The sequence below is a fragment of the Saccoglossus kowalevskii genome, chromosome 14 (genome assembly GCF_978046115.1).
Source record: "Saccoglossus kowalevskii chromosome 14, keSacKowa6.1, whole genome shotgun sequence".
Lineage (NCBI taxonomy): Eukaryota > Metazoa > Hemichordata > Enteropneusta > Harrimaniidae > Saccoglossus > Saccoglossus kowalevskii.
In genome coordinates this window covers 14726106-14748497 of record NC_140654.1, presented here as the reverse complement: position 1 = coordinate 14748497, position 22392 = coordinate 14726106, and the positions used below count along the sequence as shown (strand labels likewise).

The 22392-nt window shown below is 35.0% G+C and overlaps 2 protein-coding genes across 2 annotated transcripts; both read right to left on the bottom strand.

Annotated features, from left to right (window-relative positions):
* Window positions 1-585: 585 nt before the first annotated feature.
* Window positions 586-13453, bottom strand: LOC144364057 (plasminogen-like). The gene is made up of 7 exons (XM_085507949.1): window positions 13387-13453; window positions 4524-4543; window positions 4138-4261; window positions 3696-3956; window positions 2370-2432; window positions 1823-2086; window positions 586-887 (listed from the first exon to the last, which is right to left on the bottom strand). The coding sequence occupies exons 2-7, from the start codon at window positions 4533-4535 to the stop codon at window positions 838-840; spliced, it is 774 nt and encodes a 257-aa protein (XP_085364075.1). The 5' UTR covers window positions 4536-4543; window positions 13387-13453; the 3' UTR covers window positions 586-837.
* Window positions 13454-15472: 2019 nt separating this feature from the next.
* LOC100378744 (plasminogen-like) lies at window positions 15473-21892 on the bottom strand. The gene is made up of 7 exons (XM_085507952.1): window positions 21690-21892; window positions 18768-18792; window positions 18379-18502; window positions 17966-18226; window positions 17218-17277; window positions 16812-17075; window positions 15473-16402 (listed from the first exon to the last, which is right to left on the bottom strand). Exons 2-7 carry the CDS (start codon window positions 18777-18779, stop codon window positions 16395-16397), a joined length of 729 nt encoding a protein of 242 aa, XP_085364078.1. The 5' UTR covers window positions 18780-18792; window positions 21690-21892; the 3' UTR covers window positions 15473-16394.
* Window positions 21893-22392: the final 500 nt, after the last annotated feature.

Sequence of the window (22392 nt, the reverse complement as noted above, 5' to 3'; positions counted from 1 at the left end):
GACTATTTTTTTTTCTGAAACTGTGATTAACGAGTAAACGTTGATAGTTTTCAAAATGGGGACTCTTCGGTTTACCAGTGAACTCACATAGTCTCAGAAATAGTGAATATTAATGAATATACTGCCCATATGTGCCCCACTCCAATACCTACAATTAACTAGATGTTCAGAAGGTTGGGAGGTGGGCGGCAACACACAAAAAAAGGACTTTAATCCTCAATCTCTGCAATTAAAGTAACAATCAATGGAAAGCAACTAAACTGTAAACTATTTAATTATTAAGTAAGAGGTAAAAATACGAATAGCTTATTCGATGTTGCACTTAACCAAGAAATCATTAAAGGGAATACTTAATTAAAAAACAAACGACATCACATGACTAACTGTGTCAATCGCTAATTGGTTCGCGACACCTGTTCATTCATCACACGGATACTCGTCCAGCAGTGTCCAAGTGCGACCTCGAGGTCACATAATAGGTACTTTCTGTACGTGTAGTGACAATGCGGCTACCTACTGGGCTACAAAACCTACCTCTGGGCTGTTATCAATTTATACTATTACAATAAATTAATAAATACACAATTACATAATAACAAGTGTGCCCTTTTAATAATACAGTTTCTGTTATAATTCAAACACCTCGTGACATATTCATAACGAAAATCAAAGTTTGCCATTAGTGATACATGCACAATTACAATAGACATACATATGTCATTAGAGAATATGGATTTCTTAGAACATGCATATAGCTTAAGTGCATGTTCATTGATACAATAAAGTCTAGTACTGTCTTCACGTCATCAGTAAGCAATGAAATAAGGTGTAACAATACTATACTATTATAGATGACGTTGAAGTAGGTGCTGAGTTCGTAGTCGCCTCTGTAAATAAACAAATCATGGAATTTATCCCTTTTGGATAAACTGCACTGCACGCACTACACTACACTACACTACACTACACTACACTACACTACACTACACTACACTACACTACACTACACTACACTACACTACACTACACTACACTACACCACATTGCATTACAGTACACTACACTACACTACATTACATTAAATTACACTACACTACACCACTGCACTATACTACACTACAATATACACTACACCACATTGCACTACACTACACTACACAACACAACACAACACTACACTACACAACACTACACTACACTACACTACACTACACTACACTACACTACACTACACTACACTACACTACACTACACTACACTACACTACTACACTACACTACACTACACTACACTACACTACACTACACTACACTACACTACACTACACCACTGCACTACACTGTACTACACTACATTACACTACACTACACTACACTACACTACACAACACTACACTACACTACTCTACTCTACACTACACTACACTACACTACACTACACTACGCTACGCTACACTACACTACTGCACTACACTACACTACACTACACCACTGCACTATACTATACTATACTATACTATACTATACTATACTATACTATACTATACTATACTATACTACACTACACTACACTACACTACACTACACTGCACTACACTACACTACACTACACTACACCACTACACTACACTACACTACACTACACTACACTACACTACACTACACTACACTACACTACACTACACTACACTACACTACACTACACTACACTACACTACACTACACTACACTACACTACACTTCACTACACTACACCACTACACTACACTACAAAATACACTACACTACTCTGATAAACTTTACAATACAAAACACTCTCTCACCACAGTGTTCACCAGCCACCCCAATATTGCAATGCTGCCAAGGTATAGAGGATTCAGTTGTGTAACACCACGCAGTCGCTCTCCCGTCAGGATTTCGACAAAAATTGTGGTCTCCGACACCAGAGCCCGGATAGTTCGATGGAGTATATACATGTACATGAGGGATTTGTGATGTCCACATTTGACAACCATAACCATTGACAGTAGTATTAACTGATCCCCGGTAATCCCCACCATCAGCATTTCCGAAACACTCTGATAACTCTGTGAAAACAGCATTGATGATTATTTTTTGTACACACCATAGACACGAATTGTGAAAAGACGTATCGAGCGGTCCGTATAATAAATTAGCACATGACTGGCTTGATAGTGAAACGGACTACGATTTTGAACAGTAATAGTCTTTTTTAGAACGGTGTTTATTATGAAAGACAATTCAATGTCACCCTTTCGAGCTTTGGCTTCCATGAGTCTAGATAAACTCCACTGAGCTTTCTATCTCATTATTACTAAATAAATAATCGCATATAATCAAAAACCATACCTGGAACAATCGTAATAGTCAACATTGACGTTGGTATATGTGGAGGAGCCACTGTGGTCACACCTGATAAAAATAAATTATCAGAATATATGATTTATATATTATTCAATGGGCAGTAGATCACCCTATTCTAATAATTTACATATAGTCTTTGTTAGAATGTGATTTATTAATGCACTGCTTCCTAAATTAATGCTAAGTGAAAGACAAAGACACAAGAGAATGGGTGGAATGCGAGAGAAATGAAAGCAAAAGCGAAATGAAGGGGACAGCCTTAGCGGGACATGTCGTACAGTTGTTCCACAAGCTGGTGTCATGGCAATGCACTCCATGGACAGGGACGAATCAAGCTCGACGCAGGTCATGCTGATGATCACATCGTACCCGAGTTAAATAGGGTGCCTGAACCTGTGACCAAAGATTGGTACATGAAAATCTAATAAAGCAAAACGTTTGAAGGAGAAGATGACTTAATGCTTGGATGAAGACTCAGAATAGATCAAATGAAAAAAAAAAGAAAAAAAAAGGATTGTTAAATAATGTGTATGATACCGATTGAGTACTGGGTTGCCAGTAGCACTGGTATTGAATGAAGGATGCTGGTAGATGTCGCTACACCATCTACCAAGGGTCATTCATTTTGAGTGTGCTTATATTAGGGCTGTTAGAGTTTTGCTCAGCCGCTGATATGGTCGCTACGTTTACCGATATTGCTGTGGTAGCTGAATTTGAAGGAGCTGCCAGGCATTTGTGAGGAAAGATTTGGTAGGCACAGTTACGTCTGAAACTAGTGAATATCGAGTTGATGCGAATCGAGGTAGATCAAATCTACATGCTGGAACGACTTGTAGGTTCGTGCTGCTGAAGCCAACACGTTTCTTTTACTGTAAACAACATCTGCGCTGAAAACGGTATAGCGATAACAAAGGTGTTCAGTGAAGCATGCATGAGCAGCAGCATTGGCCTGCTTATATAATGAAAAGATGTGAATGGCTTAGGATTAGCTGAACCACAGTGCCTCCGGCGAAACCATGTTGTACAGGCGTGAAATGCCAACAATTGTCGGATTAGGCAGCAGTGCAAAGCTTAGCATACCCTGCTAATATACGGGGTGTGAGTGTTACAAGTTAGGCAAAAAACGTAGGTCAAGTATCAAATGTCAATAAACACAAAACAAAGGGAGGATAGAGGTTAATAGGCGACTGTTCCGTAATAGCATCATTAACCTTGATTATATGATTACATAATATATCCATGGGATTAACAGAGGAATGATGAGGTAATGTGACGGCCAATGAGTAGATCATGATAGACGAGAATACATACTGCAGTCTTCGCGCGGGTCTGATACTTCACAGAAGTCCCATCCAATTATATTATTATCAACATAACACCATGGAGTGAGGTCGTCATCTGGGTTCCTGCAGTAATTATGATCACCGAGGCCAGCATCCGGGACGTTTTCAGGGGTTATCCAGTATCGATTATCCAGCTCATCCCAATTAAGGCAGTCATAACCATTCGCTGAAGTGTTGACCATCCCACGATAGTCTCTGCCCTTCGGGTCTTCATAACATTCTGTGAATTCTAGAGATAACATTTTCAAAACATTTTGATTAATATTAATTAATTAATTAAATGAAAATATAATGTAGCACGATACTTTATAGTGAATATTTAAGTTCATATACACGCAAACTAACTAAACAAACGAACAACTAAAATAACAATCAGACAAACACAGAAAGAACAATCGTGTCACATATACCTTGCTCTTCGGTGTTTCGTTTCGGTTTAATTCGTGTTATTAATATTAAAGTTATTACAGTAACAACTATTATTAAAAGTATTACACCAACAAATATAGGGAAAAACCTATCAGGAACCACTCTCTGAAAATAATAGACAAACAGATGATGTCTTCCTAAGATATGTTTAAGAACCCACAAGATATATTACAGAAGTAGGCATCATTTTGACGATGGCCAGCAAAAAGAGGTTTGCCGTAAATCCAATCGTATGATTCATAAATGTGTCTTGAACATTTAACTGTTTTTCGTGATATGCGTTTTACATTATCTTTACCAAAGATATTCTTTTTATAATGCACAAAGGGTTGTTTGATATATATGCACAGAGCAATCAATAACTTACCTTATTTACCATGATTTATTCTGAACAGAAAAAAAATAACACATAATGTAATTATATCTCATGTATTATGCAAGAACCATGTTGATTATTGATACATCCATTATTTAATATAGTTTTTAAAAGTAAAATTTGTCCATGAAATGTCACACATTCATCGACGATATGCCCATATCTTTCAGACATTGTTCGTTTCGAAATGCGACAGTATTTGTTTTTTTAAGTATTGAATTGAAGAAATATTCGTAGTTAAAAAAAGACTATCAGACATACAAAAGCCATTTTGACATTAAATATATGTTTATAGGCACTATCACCACTTCTTCAAAACTCAACTGGGCAACCCATTGGTCAATCCTATACAACAATAAATGTGTTGATATATGCATAATACGAATATTCTGTAATTGAAGGAGGGTAAACATTAATGTTGCTAATTATGTTCATGGAATTAATTTCTAAATGGTCCTAAAGATATACAAAACTTGAAAAAAATAGTGAATATTTCGATTGGACCTAGAGCGCCACCAATGCTTTAATTGCAGATGTATGAGAACTCTCAGACAACTGGTTAATAGTCCCACACTTTTCGTCGTAATTCAGTATAAACAGATGGCTGTGAAGGTGGAATGGGATGTATGTATGTCTAGGCCATACGACCTTGGCATACTTCTGTAGACCTATTTTAATCGAGTGCAACCTAATCTTTTTTGCACAGACCAAAAAACACACTTAATGTAGATTAAAACAAATAGTTCTACTCCCCAATTTAGAACTATTCCATACAACACATATTAGTTGATTTTTGCTTCTTAAAGGCAAAATAAGCACAATATCACGTGTTAAAAACAATGTGTCTTTGTGATTTTTACCCAGGCCTCCACAAACGGCGGCTAAATGGGTGGAGGTGGTAGTCTGGAGGTGGTCACTACCTATAAAGTATAATGGTTAAGTGTAAACATATTATTGCATCAATAACATTTTCATAGAATATGAAGCTATGCCCTCATGGAAGGAATCAGGTATCAAAGTCCAAGACTGTAGGATGAGAGGGTATAGTCTGGTTATCGCTGTGGTGTGCCCTTGGTTGAGGTTGTCAGTAAATGAATACCTTCAGGGGAGGTACCTTATATCATGCAATATCTCCGCAATACAGACACTGAAACATGTAACCATCCTAGCCCTAGTACAAGTCAGCGCTATATGGTTGGTATTAACAGTAATTAAGTGTCTGGCAAGATAACATTAAGAAAATAATTAACTGCCCTCATTTATATATATTCATGGGCTTCATTGTATAACATACTTTAGGCCACCACAGGCTGCGTAGTTTTAATGTGAAATTTACATTGCACGTTTGATGACAGAATCTGATATTTTGTCTGAACATATATGTCTATAAACTGCTGTACACATAGGCATTTTGGGCTTGGTTGTGTACCATTCCAGCTTACCTAAACAAGTTTTACCCGGGAGAACACATCATGTTAGGGTATGATAATTGGGGAGGGGAAAATCACAGACTGAACAAGTATGTTGTCCTACATAGATGGAGTCGGCGAGGATACCCTTCTAACAGTTGTGACGATTTACCCTAGGTTTCTACCACTAAAACATTTTTTCTTCCTGGATCTTGGCAAGGTTATACTTGGTTCAGAAAATAGTTAGAAAGGCAAACATCACAAACACTTATGTTGGCATTGCTCCCTACCCATGTTCAGGGGACTCCACCATTTTCTGATACCCAAATATCGTAAGGGCCATATGGAATGGTAGTATAGTTTTGAAGAAACAATTAACATTTATCTTGTCTGTAGGCTATGGTAAATTAGGTCATACAGGAGATCCTGGAATTCCCCGGCCAATTACTCAAATAACTACATTTTTTGTACATGTCCATCTAGGGTGTATTGGGGCAAATCGTCAGGTATTTCGAACATAAGGCATTGTTGCTTGATAATACTATATAAGTGGTTTCTTACCTCAAAGGACAAATTAATGTTCATATCAGCATCTTGGATAAAAGGAATGTTGCATTGAGTGGTTACCCTGACCAAGCAGTCGAGAAGGGTTGCCGAGTTTTATTTTGGATATAGATTGTAGTTGTCTTGGCAATAAGGGCAAATTTACAAATGCGTAATTGCGAGGAAAACATTGGATAGAATTCCTACACCCAACCGCTAACCTTAACTTTAAGCCTCACTCCCAGCCCCCAATTTAATTGTATATGTCCCTCTAAATAACTATAGATTAATGGGAGATTCCAATTACAATTAATTGGAGAGTGCTGAAGAGAATTGGGAGGGTTAGGGGCGGGGTACACTGGAATGGAGACTAACTAACATGTGCTGACGAAACTATTTCAAAATAGTGTACAGAAAATTCACTTACAGTGCAGAACCTGGCATTATGACTATGGCCGCCACTATGGTAAAGCACATGTTTATGTGAGCTCTATTGTTTCGTGCCAATACAGCGGTTGTAGGTTGATATACTCTTGCAAAATATCATAAATCCATCCATAAATAAATAACCAACGAAGTTTTAAAATCACTCAATCATGCCAACCAAACGCAGCCTGAGGAAAACTAGAAGCAGCAGTTTTGCTTATGACGACGAGTTGGATCAACTATGCGCAGAGATAGAAATGTCCGGTACAAAGAAACAACGAAAGAAGTCTAAGAAGGTCAGTGCAACTAAGACTAAAACCAGCAAAAAGTATTATGCAATAACCGTTGGGAGGAAAACAGGCATTGTATCAGACTGGAAACAATGTCATCAATCAACAAATGGATTTCCTGGTAACTGCTTCAAAGGATTCGACACGCTAGAAGAAGCGGAACAGTACATTGAATGGTACGCAAACAATGAGAAGAACAACAATACACGTATCGAGTCATTAACCGTGAGTAATTCTGAATCTGATTCCGATGATTCTATTACCTTGCTTAAATCAGAAGCAAATAAAAGCTCTCGTGATTCGTCAAAAAATGTGAAGAGTAGTGAGCAAATTCAGAGCGACAACGGTAATGTAAACAAGGGTTCAGTTGACGGTCGCCATCTTGGAAAAGCAAACTTGAACTCGTTCGTGGACCAGGCAACAAGTACACCAATTGCACATCGTAAAACCATGGAAATGTCTGAATTTGAAGTTATAATTGAATGTATAGAAGATAAATACATCAATATAGAGAATAAATATCAGGATTTAGAAAAGAAAGCAAACATTCTTCTGAAACTACAAAACATAGCTGCAGAAAAAGAGAAACGGATGTCTGCAGAGATAAACGCTCACAAGGATAACAATGCCGCCATGTCCATTGAGATTAAAGAATTGAGACAGCAGTTGATTGACATCAATGAGACATGGAGAGGAAATCTCATAGCTGCTCAAATTGGAATGGAGATTGAAACGAAAAATAGACAAACGGCTATTTCTAAAGAGATAAAACGAAATTTACAAGGAATAAGAATGGAGATAAAGGACATTCAAGCTTTGCCGCTTGCAAATGAAAATCGATTTGCCTGTTTACAGTACGGCCTTGAAGACAACACCAGTAGGGATAGTAAAGTGAACACTGGAAGAAAACAGTCATCAGTGGAATGTCCCCCAGCAGACAATGAGGAAACTGATAAAGCAGACAGCAGCAACAAAGTTTACTCAAATGCCAAATATGATTTAAGAAATGTTGATATTCTTATCATAGGTGACTCTATAACTAAACATATTAACCCAGAAATATTGTACAGAAATCAAAGAACAAAGAAAATTCAAACATCAACAACTACAGAAACAATGTCATACATAGCTAATGTAAGAAATCAAGATAGTGTAAACCTTGTAATAACACATGTGGGTACAAATTACTTGGTTAACAATGATCATCAAAAAGTTAGTAATGAAATGGATAACATGATTGACAGCTTCAAGAGAAGGTTCACAAATGCAAGACTTGCAGTGTCAAGTATATTACCAAGACATGGTGCTAACAGAGAGAAAATAAATTCAGCAATAGATGAAGTAAACCAAAGAACCAAACTCAAATGTAATAAAACTAAGAACTGTATCTATATCGAGCACAGAAAACTAAGCAAAGTTGGAGATCTGTTTACTGATGATGGAGTACATATAAAGAAGAGTGGTACCAGTCTGCTTGTAGCAGATATTAAACGTACCATTAATAGAAACTTAAATAACAAAGATCACAGATATTCAAATCAGCTAAACTACCGTAAACACAATGATCATCAAAGACAAGATTATGATCCAAGTAATCAACGTAGGGGATATAATCTTGATGGTTATTCATACAATAGTACACAGGCCCACAAACGTAGCAATACAACTGAAGGCTACCCTTACTGGAGAAATTATTCCTACAATCAAGACAGCTACGACAAATACCATAGCCGACATCACCAGAATCTCAGGAATTATGATGACAGGAATTTTTCAAATTATAGATTCAATGATGGGGATAATTACGCTAGATATGGGAATCATCACCAACCACAGATGTACTACAGCAATCAAAGTGATAGAAATACACACAATGACAGAGGATATGTTCATGATGGGTATGTTGATAACCGCAACTACAATACATATGAATCAGACAATCAGAACTATAGAAGTAGCTGTGAAATACGTGGTCACTTGTAGATATTGGCAAACATGTAGTCTAAATATTCTAGTTCTGTTTTTCTTTGAATAAGTAAATCAATTTATACCTTAACAAAGTTATTAACCTACAACCCTGTATTGCTAAACCCTCTAATGACAAAAAGAACAACTGACGGTGTTAGCCACACCAAGCTAATTGTTGGGAGTTGGAACATTCATGGTCTTGGTGCTAAGACTAAAGAGGCTGATTTTATTTCTTTTTTTGAACAATTTTGATATTTTGTGTTTACAGGAAACATGGTTAGGTAGCCAAAGTAGTAGTGATGTTTTAGAAATAGATGGTTACAGTAGTTTTAGATCAAATAGAAAAAAGAATTCAAACAAAAGTAGAAGGGATTCTGGGGGGTTGCTTTATTATTTAAGTCCAAATTTAACAATTGTCTGAAGAAAATTGATTCTTCAATAAGTGATTTCATTTGGTGTAAAATAGATAAAAAATACTTTTCTTTAGACAAAGCCATTTATTTGGGATGCATATACATACCTCCCGAAAACTCGAATTATCATTTAGACAATGATTATTTTGACATCTTAGAAAAGGAAATCACCAATTTTTCTCATAAAGGTGAAGTAATAATTGCCGGGGACTTTAATAGTCGTACAGGTTCTCTAGCAGATTGTATTGCATTTGACAACAATGATCACATCCCAGTACCAAATAACTATATTGCTGAAATGTTTAGTAACAGGTATATGCAAGACAAATTCAAAAATAGATTTGGAATGCATCTAGTCGAGCTCTGTATAAATAACAACTTGATCATTTGTAATGGTAGACAAATTGGTGATTTAATTGGCAATAATACTTATCATCACCCAGCAGGATCTAGCACAGTATAACAACAAAGAATCTTTATGAACAAATCCAATATTTCTAAGTTTACAATATTAGTTATTTATCAGATCACTGTCCTATTGGATTTTCTTTAATAGTTAACTACAATACAGATCATAACAAGTGTACTGATCAGTTGCACCCCCATCCATCAAAATATGTATGCGATGAAAACTCTCAAGAAAATTATACAGAGATGTTAAAAAATAATGCATCCCTTTTCAGCAATTATTTGAGCTATAATTTCCATAGCATGAATATTGATGAAGCAACAGTCAAGTTGAAAGAAATTCTGATTAAATCTGCTGAAAGTTGTCTAAAAAAATTACACCAAAAACAAAAAATAGTAAAAAATTAAAACGTTTTAATCAACTTTGATTTGACAAACCATGTTACATTCTAAAAAGAGAACTTATATCAATTTCAAAACAAATATCAAAGCAACCAAACAATCCATTTATAAAGCACAGATACCATATAATTAAAAAAACAATATACTAGATTAATAAAAAGTAAGAAGAATTTTTTTAAAAATGAAATGATAAACAAACTTGAAACTTGTGATAAAACAGACCAGAATGAGTACTGGTCATTATTAAAACAACTACGTTGTCAACAAAACAGTCTTAATCCTGACTCAACTATAAATAGCGATGAGTGGCTAGATCATTTCAGCAAACTATATAACAATAATAACAATAATGCTGATTTTAAGCAATCACTAAAATTATTAGAAGATACAAAATTATCTAACCATGAGTTAAACAATGTTATTTCATATAATGAAATTTAAAAGGCTATTAAAAATTTAAAAAAACAAAAAATCAACAGCAGAAGACAGTATTTCAAATGAAATGTTAAAAACAAAAAATAGTTCAATTATTCCATTTTATTTTGGAGAGTGGCACGTATCCAACCAGTTGGAAATCCACCATCTTAGTACCAATACACAAATCAGGTGACAGATCGAACCCATCCAATTATAGAGCAATTGCTATATTCAGCTGTCTATCAAAATTATTCACAGGCATTATGAATTGCAGATTGACAAACCACTTGGAGAAAAACAAATTAATGAATGGGGTACAATTTGGATTTCGAAAAAACAGATGCAAAAGTGATGCAATTTTTCTTCTGAAGACAGCAGTGGAAAAAACACTGTATGGAAGAAAAGAAACTGGTGCTAAATATAAAAGATTATACAGCTGTTTTGTAGACTTAAAAAAAGCATTTGACAGTGTCTCAAGACAGCTAAACAGTGGTATCACAAAGGGATTTTATCCAACAAGTGGTGTCAAACAAGGGTGCAACATCTCACCAACGCTTTTTAACATTTTCATGATTGTAGATAAACCAATCATGATTGGCACTTTTCCCCTAAATTGCATTCAGTATGCGGATGACCTGGCAATTATTTCGGAGTCCGTGGACGGTCTACAAAACTGTCTGAACAAACTAAATGATTATTGTACAAAATGGTACCTAAATGTTAATGTTAGAAAAACTAAAGTAATGATATTTAACAACAGTAATCGTTTAATAAAAAATATGAATTTCAAAATAAATAATGAAGAGATAACATCTGTTAACGAGTTTTGTTATTTAGGAACCATTTTCACACCAAATGGTAAATTTAAAATAAATCAGTCAAACCTAAAAACTAAAGCTATGAAAGCTTTATTTAGTATACGTCACACTATACTAAATCATAAAATGATCTCTACAAAACTAAGCCTTAAACTTTTTGATCAACTCATCTCTCCAATTTTGTTATATGGGTCAGAGATTTGGGCCAATGAAATTACAAATGAAAACAATTACTTGGAGAAAGCATGCAACCACTTTTACCGGTTTATTTTAGGTGTTAGTAAAGTAACACCATTGATTGGCATAAGAGGCGAAATTGGTAGAATTCCTATAAGGATTAAGGCAACTTTATCGCTAATTAAATATTGGCACAGATTGTCATTGTTACCTGAAAATCATATTCTAAAAAGTGCACTAAAAGAAACAGTGTCCTCAAACTCAAGCTGGATAAAACATGTTAAAACAATTCTTGGACATACTGACTTATCTGAAGTAAATAAAATATATAAAGTGGGAAACATCGCTGAATTAACAAAATTGTTGGAAGAAAAATTAAAATATAAATCTATACAAACATGGTATCAGCAACTTAGTCATGTCCCAAAAAACGGAATATCAAGAAACAAACTAAAAACGTATAATTTTTTTAAAATGGAATATGAATTTGAAAAATATTTAACAGAAATTCAGGACTTCAATTTGAGAAGAATGGTTACCAAGTTTAGACTTTCATCCTTGACTGTTGCTTCTTCACTCAAGAAAGAAATACCCTCTTAGAAGATTGTAAATTAGAAATGTGCAGTACAACTAACCGAAATTTAATATTCACTTGCATTATAAATAGTAGTACTGCACTTGCAAAATACTTAAAAAATACAATTTACAAAACCTAATTGTAATACGTATTTTATATATACCCTTTGATTTGTTTGTAATTTTGAAACTTTTGTTGTTTTTGTTTATTTGTGTTTGTTTTTTCTGATCTGTATCCTTACCATACAACACCCACTGATGGTGCAGTTGGGTAATAAAGTTATTATTATTATTATTATAGCTCAACGTGGCTGATTTACTACACCCAGATACCTCCAATGAAGCAATTATAAAAGTGTCGTCGTTTGACAGTGATGGCCGAGATCAAAATGTCATCAGAATTTATTATGAGTTTACAGTGTTTACAATCATGTAGTGCAGACTGTAGTGCAGACTGATTGGGCAGTCACATTCTATGGTTGCACGAGACAAATCATTGTTTTGAGCGTTATTGTTTCCCCCGTTTCTTTTTTTATTAAAAAAAGTGAACAAAATGTTCCAGAAAGACGTATTTGGCAACAATAGTTCAACATAACGACCACTACTCATTGGGACTGATACAAATAAAAACTAATTTGTTTATCACGGTAAATATGGATATATTAACCAGTTGCCCGAGCGTTCTCAGAGATTTGCAAACGGACCCCAGGTTGTATAGTATTGCGCAATTCATTTGATAATTTTTATATTTAATTCTGAAATGAAATGTGACACTGGTTTTACTCGACAGAAAAATACAAATACTAACCAAATCCAAAATCCGCCATTGTCTGAGGTACATCGCTAATTCCTATTCGTTTTCCACATTTAGCACAGCGTAATGTGAGTTATTCATTTGAATATGTAATGCGTCACGGTCCGAATGGTTAACTTAACACCAATACAAATATATAAACGACAAACAAATCTAGTGTAGAAAATAGAAATAGGCATTCATACACACATACCTTGAACATATTTTAGTCAAAACCTGCTATGCAACACATTGAACGGCCATTTTGTACAACGTGTGGCTCTCACACGTAAATAAATCCACATACGTTTATTTATAAATATTTTTTTTTATATTTAGATACCTGATTATGGATGACAAACGTTAAACACTAGACCACACTTAAACATTGTCTGTCTATATTGGATTGGTTCTTAGTTTTGAAACACATGTAGTATTATTTGTCGTGTGTGCGTTGGTCTTAAATTTCAATATAGTATTTAGCATGTCGAATATATGCACTTAATAAATGAATAGTGAATCAGTCAATGGTACCCTCCATGATTTATACTATTATACTACACATTATTTGTAACATAGTAAGACTAATAATACAGTGTTTTGTTCTATGCCTGAAATGTCGTGATTTGTACCAAAGGTTTGTTCATTTGTTCATCTTTTATTCTTAGTACCTTACAGCCCAATATAATAATGGCCTCGTTTCGAATTATCCGGAATACATACATCCTGATTTAAGATGTAAAATTGAGCTTTATGAAATGCGCTTCAATGTCATATCATAATATCTAAATAGCAAATTTACCATAAGCTTGTTATGGTTACTTTTTTGTGACATTTTATGGAAATATCAATAAAAATATTTTATTTTTACCTTTTTGTTGTTTGCCACCTTTCAAATCAGACGATTACAAATTTATAATAATATTTTTGTACGCACTCCGGCAATTATCTCTTGTAAGACGTTAGCAAATGCAAGTGCAATAAACAATATTGTTTGTGCTTCAGCCGTGCGACCGAAGTCAACAAAAGTCGTATCCGGTTTATAATGATTTTATCATATATCTTCTAAGACTCACCCGGCGGCACAATACCTAAAACTGGGTAGAGGGGTGCCATTGAGCTTTCAAAAGTTTGTGCATGTTTGTACCAATATATTGGCAAAATCCATACTCATATTTATACCAAAGCACAATTTTTAAACCCATGTGTATACCAAATAACTGCTGCCATTGTTTGTGTCAGCTGAGTACGGATGCACAAAGCCAGTATGTAGTTACGCCTGAGCTACATGAAAGACGTCGCTAGGGGTAATCTGAACAATTTATTTATTTAAACTCAATTCGAGCGGGATTTAGGTCTTGCATGACCAATGTTTATTCAAAAAGGATACCGGGTACAGCTCGAATATTGCAGATATCTAGACCCTAAATTTATACTCGGACAGGAAATAGAACTCTTGAAATATATACCCAATTTGTAATTTCTACATAGTGCCCCCGGTGATTCATTTATCTCGGTTATTATTGATATTTTTAGCATTTATTCAAACGTTTACAGTGTGGATTTATATTCCTCTGCCTGGCGACACAGCATCAACAAGGCGCGCGGGCGTTCTAACATTTGGTAGCACACGCACATTCTTGAATTAGGATCCCCGCTCGAACCCCGACTATAACGCGTACAGAGAATGATTGACAGCTCATGCATTCTCTGTTCAGTACCGGTGGAAAACCACGTAATGTCGCGTGAGGGCGTTTACAAGCTTCCGAGGCCTTCGCTGAAATGCCTCCGTCATTTCTTGCAAACGTCTTCGTTGTTTGCCGATTTAGAATACTAACAAATCAACAATCTAATTTCATTCCAAAAATATCTAGTAAATAACTATTGTTTGAACGCTAGTTGTAGCTAATGTGATCGACCTTTCATTAAGACAAGCTCCGCAATATAACGGCAAATTGCTGTCATCTCCGGCAACACTATGTACAGGTAGCTGGCTGAAACTAGTTTCCTGCTCTAAATCTATGAAATAAAAATATTTGTTCAAATATGGTCACACAGGGCTGGGCGCGATATGGAAAATTATTGTACAGCTCGCTCATAGGGTTTCTCATAGCGTTATGAGGCCGGGCAATACAAGTTACATGATAATCCTGCTTTTGTGAAAAGGCATGTATTTAGTTCACCCTCGTGTGGCAAGTAGTATAAATGATCTTTGACCACAGATCATTCAAATAAAGCAATAAATTACGCCAGAAAACCGATTTGCACTAAATTTGTATGAAGAAGCAGGTTCACGTAAGTTCAAGTTAAGTTGTCTTTATTTTGAAAACAACGTAATAGATGTTTCAAAGAAAATATATATAAATACTTCTCAAATTGCTACTTGATATAATCAAAAAATATTTTATGATCTATCTAGTGGAAATCGCTGCATCTAGCGTAGTAATATGTTTAATCCCACTTTGAGAAAACCAATATAGTTACAAGAGCTGAGAAATACGGAAGTCTGCGCTAGTATTTGTTTATTCAAGTTTGTCCAGTGCCATCACCTGATACCACCCTGTTTGTACAGATGCCCTTTATCATTTCTACCCTAAACCCAGCTTCCCTAATTAATACCATGATATGTTTGTCATGTATGAATTTTAAACAAAGTTTTGACAATGAAACATAAACAAAAAAGGCTTAGTTTGTTGTAAATCCAGACAAATAGCAACTAATTCTTATTTTAGTGTAAATTGTAAAAAAATAGATAGTAGAAGTGTTCGGTTTACATAGTTACTTTGTTTAATTTGTTTTTTTTTTATTTTCTCATATTTGTCCGTCTGTGTCCAATCTTTCAGAATTTATATACATTTTCACATATACTGGCCAAAGATGACCTAATACGGGAGCTATCAATTATTAATATTGTCTCGTTTATTACTTTACCATTCTGGCTTTCTGATATGTGAATATGTAAATAATAACTTGGTGAATGAGCTCAGCTCACGCTAATCCATTGTCAGTAGCCACTGAAGAATTATTTTTAGTTTTGCCCAAACAATTGTTTACACATGTGTATTTCGAGAAAATATAATGATATCCTATAGCATACATAATTTGTAAAATATTTTTACAAAACTGATGTCACAATATTGCCACTGCACGTTTATATCTCCACACTCCGATAAGCTCTTTGTTCTAAAGTGGGCGCGATAAAACATACGTTGTCATAGTTTATTACGTATCTGCAAAAAAAAGATACCATGGTATAACATGTATTATGACTTATGTTCTAGTAATTACATTATAAACAATATTCCATACGCTGTCGGATCGAACTTAACCATAATACTACAATACACTACACAACACTACACAACACTACACTGCACTACTCTGCACTGCACTACACAACACTATACAACACTACACTGCACTACTCTGCACTACACTACACTACGCTACACTACACTACACTACACTACACTACACTACACTACACTACACTACACTACACTACACTACACTACACTGCACTACATTACACTACACTACACTACACTACACTACATTGCATTGCACTACATTGCACTACATTGCACTACACTACAGTGTAATTATTTATACAAGATACATTATAACACACTCACTCACCACAGTGTTCATCAGCCACACCAATATCGCAATGCTGCCAAGGTATAGAGGGTTCTGTTGTGTAACACCACGCAGTCGCTTTCCCATCAGGATTTCGACAGAAGTTGTGGTCTCCAACACCAGAGCCAGGATAGTTCGATGGAGTATATACATGTACATGAGGGCTCTGTGACGTCCACATTTGACAACCATAACCATTGACAGTAGTGTTAACTGATCCCCGGTAATCCCCACCATCAGCATCTGCGAAACACTCTGATACCTCTGTGAAAGTGAGATTGATGATTATCATTCGTTCACAACTCACACACGACTTCAATAAGAAGTATTGAGTAATCCGCGCAATATACGACAGAACTTGAATGTACATTTTACACATCGATAATAACCAATTGACTGGCCATACCTGGAACAATCGTAGTAGCGACCATTGTTGTATTTATATTTGGAGCCACTGTGGTTACACCTGATAAAAATAACAAATTGATTCGCATTTTACCCAGAGAGAAGCCAACTACACTAATCTAATAATTCACTTCAATGTTAATTGTGTACGCAATACATTTATATTACCGGTATCACTTGAGCGGAGCAAATCGACCACTTGGCGTCACAATTGGTGGTTAAAGTTAGTGTACAGTAATAATATTCTAATTGTTTTACCGTTAAGCACTGTGTATTAACAACGCTTCTGTTTATATAAGAACTAGTTTAGACCTCAACGGTTATTGGAGCTAGCATTTTCAGCAGTTAGCATTTTAATTCCATGCAGAATCAGTGCATACCGAAACCCAATCGTGTAAAAACAGGTAAATCAGCTTGGAAAAGAATATAGTTCTGGCAAACCCAATTTGTAAGTGTACACCGAACCTCAGACAAAACATGCCTGCCCTCCGTGTCTGGCTGAAGTGTGGCGATAAGTTTAAAATGTAATTTTAAACATTGTTGCACGATTGTAAACATCGCGCAGTGCTTGTCGGGAAACAATTATAATCATAATAATTATTAATTTACGTTCATCATAACTATATTTTGTGACTACGCCGGGAGTCGTTTCACTTCGCTCACGTGTTACCAGTAGTAAGTGTATCTGAAGCGACATTTACAAGCGATAAGGAAGAATGCATTTTGATATGATATCATCAGATACGTACTGCAATTTTCGCGGGGGTCTGATACTTCACAGAAGTCCCATTTCAGAGACATGTGATTGACATAGCACCATGGAGTGAAATCGTTGTCTGGATTCCTACAGTAATTATGATCACCGAGACCAGCTCCCGGGAAGTTTTCCGGGGTTACCCAAGATCGGTCATCAAGCTCATCCCAATTAAGGCAGTCATAACCATTTGCTGAAGTGTTGACCATTCCACGATAGTCCCTTCCTCTCAGGTCTTCGTAACATTCCGTGAAATCTGTGGGTAACATTGACACAATATTGTAATTATGCATATTCTAAATTACAATTATAATGTAGCATGCTAATAACTATGTTATCGCGAAACAACATACAAACACAAACATATAAACAAACAAATAAGTCAATAAATTGTGCCATATAATATACCTTGCTCCTCAGTAGTTTTTTTCGTTGCAATTCTTTCCTCGATTATTATAGCTACTGCAGCAATAAATACTAGCAAAAAGAATACAGCCAAAAATATAGGGAAGAACCCATCAGGTACCGTTCTCTGTAATAAAAGACAACGAAAAGATGAATTCACCAAACATGCTCCCACACTTACATTTTTTTGCTGAGTGTGATATGTACATACTAATGAAAATAGGTAGATGTATTATTCTCGACTACTCAAGAAAGCAACCAAGCCGTACGTCAAATTGTATGTTCTAAGAACGTGTTTTGGAAAATAAATTGTTCCTTATGACATGTTTTTGTGAACCACATATTATATCTGCAAGGGACATTCATTTGACATAAATCAATCAACAGCTTACCCTATTTACCATTATGTATTCTGAACTGAAAAAATAATAAAAAAATAATGTTGTTATATTTTATGTATCATGAAACTTCAATTTAATTCAATTAAACTGTCAATATTATTCTTGATTTGTCCGTGAAGACACATTTGACGAAATAGGTTGAAACAAAACATCCTACAAAACAAAGTTACTTCGAAAATCGACAGCAGGTCTAATTTATTTTAGGGTAAATATCTGACAAAGTCCATATATACAATAAATGACAAGGAACATGAACATGAAAACTGTGACAATGGAAAAATAAATTGTAGTCTGTTTTCTCCAGTGTTAGATGACCAAACAAGGTGAATATTATATAGAGATACTACTAAAGCTTTCGTAGACGTACGCACACGTTCAGTAAACTGATAAATAATCGATTTGAGCCAACACACTAAAGTGCTAATGTTGTTAGAAACAAACATAGAGCTGACACTTCAGTCAAACCTACAGGCAAATAGTTATATACGGGCCCCATTACTACTCTCAGCAGTTAACTGCAAAAAACACTTATTTTTGAAGTGATTCATTTTCTAATCTTGATATATGCGCAATATACAGTAGATGTAGTATTTTATAGAGGTAAGTAAAACTCAGATCATTGTCACCATTCTTAGATGTTAGATGTTCAACATATAATACTACACTAGACCGGGTTTCGCTATATCTGTTTTTGTTTCTTTAATTCTTAAGTTTGTTTGCTTGTTCAGTTGTAAAATATTTGCGTTTAAAGGCATTTGTGATCATTATCCTTAGAGTATTATGTCAGAAAGATTCAATATTCCTCAAATCATGGTTGCATTTATGCTGTGTATAGTCGCCAGTAATCGACTTACTGACCTCTTTAAGCGTCATTTCGACTTTGAATTGTGTGCAGTTCACGCACCTACTAAAATAATGCAATTGGCAAACTTTTTATCATAATTTTCTATGACAATAATCAGTGGAGGTTTTCTGCATATAATTTAGTGTAAAATTCAATTTCAAGTCATGTATTATTTGAAACAGCAGGAAATGACGACCAAACGAGTTCCGACATGCGTACACGTGTGATTCAAGACAAAGTAATAGCTAGCATGTTCGCGAGTTTGTTGTCACTGTTTAAAGGTGACTAATACACTGACAGAAAAATTGCGAATGTCCAGAATAAATTGATTGTGAAGTTATTGATTGCAGAATCACTAGTTCTATCATATCTATTTGATCCTTAATAAATTAATAACAAAAAAGAACATTCAGAGCAGTCATTAACAAACCAAAGATACTTAAGACAATTGAGACTAACAAGTTATGGTACAGAAAATGTTCACAAAGAATATGAAAACATGACATGCCTTATAATCATAAATTTTTATCAACAAATAGGTGGCAACAAATTATTATTTTGTGTCACCTTTATACATGTCATGTAATGCTTAAGACCATAAACACTTCTGTATATCCTTCGTGTATGCAGTGTTCTGATAACGAAATCATGGATTTGCTGAAAATTTTCTAACAACAAAAAAGTTGGAATATAGTATGTATTATAAAGACAGAACATTTCATACCCAGTATATACTATCGATCAATTGCAATTTAGATATAAAATTGTTTATTGTGTAGATATGAAAATCGTGTTTTTGCTCTGAGTCCGGTAATCACCTACAGCCATATAGTTTTTATAGTTTTTTATACATGTCAAATAGCCTGCAACGCATATGAAGGCACCAGTCCTCAGTATTGGTGTCAAGTATTAGCAGCGACACTTTTGAATGCCTAGTACCATTGCCAAAGTGCTGTCAGAAATCGTAAATGTAATTGTAAATTTTACAAATTTACTTATCAGAAGATAATGCTCTGTATCACAATGAAAACCGAGTAAATTAAATGTAAATGTGTTTCAACAATATTATGATTCATATAAATATGAGTGACTTTTTCATCTTCTTATTGTCTGAGGTGAACACTCCTTTTCTTGAATGTCTAAAGGTATACAATCAGGGGAATATTTGCCCCAGTCATCAGTGGGTTTTCGAGCTTATAAACTGGATTTGAATATGTCTACCGAACTTTTCACGAATTCTGTAAAAAAATAATGGTACATAGTCTAATCACAAACAACAGATACGCTTTTAGTGATCTACATGCTAATGAGCCATGATTGTTGTTGACTTTGATCATAAGGGCACTGTTGTGTTATTGTAACCACCCGTTTATAAAGACCATGTGTTTGTAATAGAGGTAGTCTCTGTGAGTCTGTACTCTGGTTTAAAAAACACTACTACACTCAATCTGAAGATGGTCGTCATTTACCACAGTGAAGGTAGAATAGAAAAAGAAAAATATTTTGAAAACGGACAAACATAGCACCATTTGTTCATCCCCAAACGAACCAGAAAAAATGAGCCTTACTTTGATAAATTGATAAATACAATTATAGTATAGCGTCATTAAATTAGTATCTTGCATATAAAAGACTGTAATGATTGTGACACAGAGACCGCACGAAATTTGCCAAATTTTGTAATCTAGAGCCCCTGAAACGCCATTTCCTGCAACATTTGTTTGTCCCCCGTGTCTCCGTCATTATGACACCACACTATTTTACTTGGTTTAATTGGCATGGCCATACATAAATAAACACTAAAAATGCTTACGATTACTTTTCAGGAAAAAAACAAACAACCGTCGATGTGATTATTACCGAGTGTTTATTTTCAATTTCTATCTATTTATTTTGTACATGTAATATCATATTTAAATATGGCGTGAAACAACACAGTGTATTGCAACGCACCATAAGGATATGTATTCGAATCAGTGTTTACATTGTGCACATAACGGTTAACACAACAATGACATATTATATATAACAATATACAAATTCAGTTGACAACACTCATACCCACCTACCTTGAATAAATTTCGAATAAAACATCTGCTATGCAACCTAGAGATGTGCTATAATGTGAAAGGCCATTTTGTATGACGTTAGGTTCTGACACACAAATAAACCCACCTCGGATTATCTACGTTTATTTATAAATGTACTTTTTTAGATTTTAATACGAGTTTCTGTATGACAACGGTGACAACACGGTCATGCCTTAACGCCTTTGATTATGAAAATTAGATACAACACTCTTTTTGATTTTTGCACTAGAGTCTAATGATTTGTTTTGTAAAATACTTTTATTTATTTTCCGTGACCCTTTTGGAAAAACTATACCCTATACTTGAATTCAGTTATTATGTTGGGGTTGCATTGAATAACAGCCAATTGTCGATGTTATACCTATTCTACACTGCAATACTCAAATCTATAAGTGTTGTTGTTAAGCGTATTGGGTAGGCGATCTAATAAAATAGGCAGGAGAGGACGTGACACTCCAGGAGCAAGTAAACTCGTTAGATGAGAGTATGTAAATTGAGATTTCATTTCTACCTCGTGGCGCATATGAACGTGGTAGGTTGAATCATATTGTTTTTTGTAGTATATTCAGCCAAAGTTTAATATGTCATGCATGTGTTCTGGTTTGGTGTTGTATAAATGTGAAGAGTCAGTCTGATGTTGAAAATCGTGTTGTACATCGTGTTGTATTGACCAATGCAGCAT